Here is a 7,526-nt window from a genome sequence, read left to right as displayed (position 1 = left end):
CCCGAGTGGCTGGGACTACAGGCGCCCGCCACCGCACCTGGCTAATTTTTTTATATTTTTAGTAGAGACAGGGTTTCACCGTGTTAGCCATGATGGTCTCGATCTCCTCACCTCGTGATCTGCCCGCCTCAGAAAGAACAGTTTTTAAACACACCAACCAGTGTCCTCTCCCTCCCTCCAAGAGGGAAAGATCAGTTTTCCAATATACACTCAAGCTGGACTGAGTGGGCCCACTTAGTCCACAATAGGCATTTTATCTTGGCAACAATGTAAACCACAACAACAAACAAAAAGCCACATGGTTTACTCTGGTGAAAGAAAAACTGAAAGGCATAAAAAGAAAACTAAGGAAAACAGAGGTAAGAAAATTTGAAGGTAACAGCAACAATGAATGAGAAATCATCTTTGTAAGTTCCCGTTTGTGAGCTGACACATCAGCCATGGCTTGCCCACATTCGTGACTCAAACACCAAAGATGAGGCCATAGCTAACTTCTTGGGTTCTAAACTGCAAACCCAGTGTTTTCAGGAAGTGTCCCTAAACCAAAGTCCATCTCATATGAAAACACATACAGATACACCCAACTTTACCCCCACTGTTTTATTAAATCAGACAGTAAATGTATATTCTGGTATTTTTAATTTTCTTACTGGGTCCATTTTACTTAAAAAAAAAAATACAAAACATTTTTAATGTATCTTAGAAAAATCAGCAAAAAATTGAGAAAGTTGAGCATATTACATTGTACAATGGTTTCATACGAATGTTTTAAAATCATAAATATTTGGTTTCCTCTCAACATAGCACATCACAAAAATACATTTCAAAAACTTTTTTCATGTATAATTCCTGTAACTGATCATATCCCTACTTATTAAGGAAAACACCTGATGACAAGCACTCAAACACTCCTAAAATTTTCTGTACAGTAATTACAAAAGTAAAACCAAGAGTTCTGTTGGCCCTTTGACAGGTGAAACCATTTTAAATATTAGGAAGAATTCACTTAGTATCAAAATATAATTCCAAATGGAATATACTTAGTTCATTTCTTTGCCATCTTTGATTCACAAGTATCTATCTTAGCCAAAGCACTGTTTAAAAGGATTTTGCCTTCTAGACATAGTGCCACTGAAAACCAAGATGTAATAACACTACGCATTAAACAGAAAGCTTTTGTGCAACCACATATATAACTGCCTGGTCATGTCAAGGTCCACATGTGACCAGAAAGCATGCAGTCATTAGGCGGATGACCAGGGGCCAGGCAGTGAGGTCTTCAAGAACCCAGGGCTAGAGCAGCTAAGCCCCAGGTCATGTTATCAGCTACAGTTGTAGAATAAGCAAGGTTTAAGGAAGGACATTCTGCAAAAGTGCAGGGCCTATTTCACAACTTCTAGAAGTAGAAATTCACATATTCCATCATGACCCTCCCCACCATGCAGAGACTATTTGACTCCCAAGGCCACACTGTTTCCATCCCATAGATTTCACATAGGTGACTAGGTTCTTTGCAAAATACTTTTTTCTCATTCTGGAATGACGGATACTGGAGTCTTCTGGTGTAATGTGCAATCAAACCACAGGAAAGGTTCCATTCCTTACCTAAGTCTTGTTGGTCTATACACCTGCCAGCTACTGAATAAAATGGTAATACTGATAAATGTCTGGGCAGAAATCCAACACCCAAATCAGCTGGCAAATTTCAAAGGCACATGATACAAAAATATTTTAGATAATAAACTTTATAAAGGCAACTATAAGAAATCATTAAATAAAGTTACATTTTTATTAAACAGCCCAAAATCTTAACACAAATACCTACAGAGCATTTCTTCATTGGCAAATATTTTCCAGTTGTAAAAGGTGATAATTTATGGGATTATATTCCAGTTTCCTCTCATGTAAATAAATACATATACTGAAACCTCTAATACCACTCTCTCTCGATGTATACATCTGTTTGGAATTGCTTTCTTAGTATGCACTCAGCAAGCACTGAGGTTGAACACCTGAGGTTCTCTGTCCTCATTTAATACTTACAGAGAGAAAAGGACTTTATTCTACTGAATTCTGCCCTTTTTTGCAACAACTGAATTATCCTCATATTTATTTACAATTTTAAGCTTGATTGCTGTCCATGGAGTTACTGTTGCTTCTCAATTATAACTAGTGTTAGAAGGCTTGATTTCATAAATGTTCTTTTTAATCTAAAGATAGATAGAAAACCTTCCTTAATACTCCTTTCAAATCAGATGCCTATAAACTATGATCCCAATTTCCCTGTTACACTTATTTCTATTAGATATTTTCTCCGTTGTCACTATAGAGGAAGGGAAAAGGCAGAAAAGCTGCCCACCTAACAAAGGTTAACATTATGGCTAGGCTAATATATTGACATGCTATCATCTTTATGATGTTTTGAATCTAACTAGCAGACATACAGTCAACTTCCTGTTGGCCATGTGCATCTCATCTGCTTTCTTTATGATCCAAATAATTTTTATTTCAAATTAGCTTCTTTCTACTACTCAGCATAATCTTCTCACAGCCTGGCATATACCTGGTAGCACATCATTCAATGAGAGAGGACGAAAGAAAATTAGGTTGACAATATGGGGCAAAGGGGTAGTCTCCTTTAAGGTGAAGGGAAAGGAGATGGGAATGAAACATGCCAAGTGTATGATGGTTAGGGAAAGAAATATCTTAGCAGAAGCTAGAAAACCTCTACTAACAGGATTACATTCCAAAAGGGCAACCAGGAAATGGCAATGACTCTGTGACTTCTCTGTCAGAGCACCAATAGTCAAAGGCATTCCATGCCAAGTGTCAGGGAATGGAAAGCAAACTGGCCAATCTAGTTTAACAGCACATACTCAGAGAAGGAAACAAAGGAAACACGCTGCCAAAGGAAAGAGCTAACATCCAGTCCACAGGGTTCTGAGTACCCAATGGCAGTGAGCCGCTCCAAACTCTGCAGAGCTGACTGTGCTGTCTGCACCCTGCCTCATTTGGGGAAGAATCTGAGAGAGCTAAAAGACAAATTTCAGAAGGTGATGTTTTCAAAGAAAGAGTAAATAAACAGCTTGACAATGCTGACTTTTTTTTTTTCTCTTTTCAGGTAGCCCTTGTTTGCAGGAAGATAAATAAGAAGGCTTCCTTAGGATATTGACCCACTTGGAGAGGCATGGAAGGAAGAACAGTTAAAAGCAGCAAAGCCGGTTTTTTTTTTTTTTTTTTTTTGAGATGGAGTCTCACTCTGTCACCCAGGCTGCAGTACAATGGCATGATCTCAGCTCACTGCAACCTGCGCCTCCCAGGTTCAAGTGATTCTCCTGCCTCAGCCTCCCAAGTAGCTGGGATTACAGGCGCCCACCACCACGCCCAGCTAATTTTTTTTTGTATTTTTAGTAGAGACGGGGTTTCACCAGGTTGGCCAGGCTGGTCTTGAACTCCTGACCTCAGGTGATCCACCCACCTCGGCCTCCCAAAGTGCTGGGATTACAGGCGTGAGCCACCGCGCCCGGCCCCCAAAGCCATTTCTTTTGTCTTTAGCGTAAAGCTCTCCTGCCATGCAGTATCTACATAACTGATGTGACTGCCAGCAAGCTCAGTCACTCCGTGGTCTTTTTCTCTTTCCAGTTCTTCTCTCTCTCTTCAAGTTCTGCCTCAGTGAAAGCTGCAGGTCCCCAGTTAGTGATCAGGTGAGGGTTCTTTGAACCTAAGAGACAAACATGCTTTAAATACAGGAAGTATTATATTCTTCAGGGTACTCCATCATTTTTCTACAGACAAAATAGTAACTTTCCTACTTTATTTCTTCTTTGAGGAACATCCATAAATGTCATACCAGCTAAAACAATTAGAAGATGTATACCGAGGGGATTAACTGGGTGCTCTTACCTGTTAGGGGATAAGGTTTTCAAGAGAAATTTACCCTAAACAGCTTGTTTTTTTTTTTACATTTGGGCTAAAAAAGTTTCTTTAGTACAATTCAAATACACAAGTGAAACAGAAAAATAAATTTAAAAATAAATATATGGGCTGGGCACAGTGGCTCACGCCTGTAATTCTAGCACTTTGGGAGGCTGAGGCAGGCAGATCACGAGGTCAGGAGATCGAGACCATCGTGATTAACACGATGAAACCCCGTCTCTACTAAAAATACAAAAAATTAGCCAGGCGTGGTGGCGGGCGCCTATAGTCCCAGCTACTCCGGAGGCCGAGGCAGCAGAATGGTGTGAACCCAGGAGGCGGAGCTTGCAGTGAGCTGAGATCATACCACTGCACTCCATCCAGCCTGGGTGACAGAGCAAGACTCTGTCTCAAAATAAATAAATTAATTAATTAAATTAAATTAAAATAAAAATATGATTACTTCATAGAGTCTGTTGTTACCTGGTTCTATCAGTCGAATTAATCCTTCATGATGGGCTACTTTGTCCTTCCAGCTCTTGGTCTTATGAGTTGCCATCTCCAGCTTCTTTTTAACTTCCTGAAACAAAAGTGGATTTTGGACTATGCAGACACACAGGTAGTTTAAGAACCAAATCACAACTATTGGGCCCTTACTACATATTTGTGAATTCTCTCATTAAATCCTCTCATAGCCCATTCTAAGAAGCGGGAATTACTATTACCCCATTGTACAGAGTGAAAATGGGTTCAGAGAAGGTCAGTAACCTGCCTAGGGTCACACAACAGGAAATGGTAGAGCCAGAACTGGAACCCAGGCTGTCTGATTCCAAAGCCTATTCTTCTACCATCTGCACACTAATTATAGTGAGTGTATGGCTCTGTGTGCCAGTTACAGTTTACTGCCTCTCCACTCCAAATCCACCCTGAACCATCCTGCTGGTGATACTAAAATAATTCTCCCTAACTAGCTGGCAGCATAAAGCTTTGTCACTAGAGGGTGCTGAAGGGACACAAGGAGGGAGGGACTTTTCTTCTAGGTTCCACTCAGTGGCTCCTGTGGCACTCAGAACACCCAAAGTGCTCACCACCGGTGAGTTTTTGTAGCACCTCCCTGTGGGAAGCTTTTGCCAGTGCCCCAAAAGGTGGCCTCCCACTGAGCTTTGCTGGCACAGCACTTCAACAAACTTTTCTGCCATCCAGGCACCCTCTCCACAGAGGTCTGGATCACAGCACTGGGGTTATGGGGCAAGGAGCAAAGAATCCTCTTCCAGATCCATTCCCTCCCTGGTGCTCTGCCTCAGTCTTTGAGGCAGTGGCTGCTCCCTACGTCTGCCATTCCTGCATTCTCAAAGCCTTCTTTACAACACAGTAGGTAATTCCCTGTTACAGTTAATAATGTTTTATATTAAACTTTCCCTGTTCAAATTACTGTACAGTTTCTGTCTCTGATGGATGTATAATGCATCTTATCTCCTATAAAAACGCCCTCTTTCTTCTTTCTTACAGCTAAGCAAGATTCTTACTACAGCTTCATATTGGCAGCTAAATAAATAATTCTATTATTGAGAAATGTTTTTCAAAAATTTAAATACAGAAGTTTGCAGGCCAAGTCTCATCACCTCGTACTGCTCAAGTGCTTGTTTCCGTTCTAACTCAAGCTGCTCCAGCTGCTCCATGGCCTCCTGCAGGGCCTGTTCCTTCAGGACACGCTGATTCTCCAACTCCTGCTTCTCCGCCTCAGTTGTCTGAATGGCCTGCTGCTGCTCCAAGTGCCACTTTTCTAGTTCAGCCCTCTTGGAAGACTCTTCCTCCAATAACCTATGATGTGGAAGAAAGCTCCAGATCAAATCCTGCCCAAGTCACCACCCTGACCCAGCAGACGAGGGAAGCATTTTAGACAAGAGAATATTTGAGGTCGTCTAATCCACCTCTCATTCCACCAGGAGGAAAGCAGGAGCCAGAGAAGCTCATATTCACAAAGCTGGTAAAGCAGCCCATGTGTCCTGCTGTAAGCTCTCTCAGTTTCACCCTTTTGTGAAATAAAAAATAACATTTATCCAGAGTTTAATGTGTGCCAGGAACTGGCCTAAGAGGCAAGTGTATTTTCTCAATTAATCCTCACAGTAAATTTAGGTGCTGTTACTCGTATTTTAGAGATGATGCAAGTGAGACACGAAGGTTCAGTGGCCTTTTTTCTTATACTAAGATGAGCTCTCCCATCCACTACTCTAGTTCCACAAAGGAGGTATCTACTCCCTCTTCCCTGTGATAGCCCTTCAGCAACTGGAAGGCAGCTTTGTTGCCTGCTGAGAACATCCTTCCCTAAGAAGACCACCTCCAGCCTTAACTCCAGCTTCCAGACTCAATATCCTCCTTTGGAGACACTGAGGTCTCCTCAGATGTCTCTTGGAGTTTGATGTACACAACAGAACACAACACTACAGATGTGGTCTGACCAGTGCAGAGTTTATTCACTCAGGTGATGTGTATTTTCTGTGCCTTCTACATGCTTTTCTAGGCACTGTGGATGTGAGAATGAACAATACTGGATGGGTCTGTTTTTTCATTCTAGTGGTAAAAATATGGAGGGGCAATGGACATTTCCAGACACATGAAGGAGTTCAGAGGCTGGGCAGCCTAAGCACCTGGAAATTTAAATTCACAGGCCAGACCCCTGCCCTCCCACCCCTCGGCAGCTAGGGTATGGTGGAGGCACAAGCTGGGCTTAGCTAAGTAGATGCTCCTTCTGGAACTTTGACTCTGAAGCAACTGGCACAAAGAAGCAGAGCCAGTAGAGAATTCATCTTGCTGGTGGCAGTAACATCCAGTGTTGAGTGACAGTAGGCGCGATGGCACTGCTGATGCCTGGTACCAACATGGGCGCCAATGGCATCCTCACTGGACTCTTCCCATGGCCTGGCTTGGGCTGTAGTTGAGGCTACTCATCCCCCTGTGGTTCCTGCCTGTGTTCACGGCCTGGTCACCTGCCTTTCTGTGGAACTGGCAAATTATTTAAGAAACTTTCAACAAATTGTTTTATTGCTTTAGCTAATACAAGGTGGTTTCTGTGGTCTGCAAACAAGACTCCTGACTGAAGACTTTAGTGCCTCACTCTTTTTCTGTGTATCAGCTTCCTCATTTATCAAAAAAGGAATAGAAACTACACCTACCATCAAAGGTTTATTAATGTATTAAATGTGACAATGCACATAAGGTATTTACATGCCTACCACCCAGCAAGGACTGGTAGATACCACACAGCAAGGACTGGTAGCAAGGACAGCTCACATTATAGAGGGACAATTATCTCATTTGCTCTGGATACTTCACATTCATTAAGGCTGCCTAAGAGTGTATAGACTTTTGACAACCACATTTCAGGGATATGAAACTGTAGAACTTTTCAAATGAATTTCTATAAAGCCAAGTCTCCTGGATCCTGTGCTTGTTCTTTTGATATGTTAAATTATCTTCTTGGTCTAAAACCATCATTCTAGCCTGTCAACATCTTTTTTTTGAATGCTTATTTTTACATTCTACACATTATATATCTTCGCTGTCTGCAAATGAGATAAAGGAACAGAAAGCAACACACTCTGAGTGACTCC

General features: G+C 41.8%; 1 protein-coding gene across 2 annotated transcripts in view; it reads right to left on the bottom strand.

Annotated features, from left to right (window-relative positions):
* Window positions 1–617: 617 nt before the first annotated feature.
* SWAP70 (switching B cell complex subunit SWAP70) overlaps window positions 618–7,526 on the bottom strand; it is an 83,280-nt gene continuing 76,371 nt past the window's right edge. For both annotated transcript variants that reach the window (XM_003910234.5, XM_009186616.4), the window contains 3 exons: window positions 5,538–5,736; window positions 4,399–4,495; window positions 618–3,721 (listed from right to left, as the gene is read on the bottom strand). In XM_003910234.5, coding sequence (XP_003910283.2) covers window positions 3,615–3,721; window positions 4,399–4,495; window positions 5,538–5,736 — 403 coding nt within the window. In that variant the 3' untranslated portion in view covers window positions 618–3,614. The remainder of the gene's footprint in view (window positions 3,722–4,398; window positions 4,496–5,537; window positions 5,737–7,526) is intronic.

This window comes from Papio anubis, chromosome 12 (assembly GCF_008728515.1).
Source record: "Papio anubis isolate 15944 chromosome 12, Panubis1.0, whole genome shotgun sequence".
Lineage (NCBI taxonomy): Eukaryota > Metazoa > Chordata > Mammalia > Primates > Cercopithecidae > Papio > Papio anubis.
The sequence above is the reverse complement of the archived record's forward strand: the minus strand, read 5'-3'. Positions and strand labels throughout refer to the sequence as shown.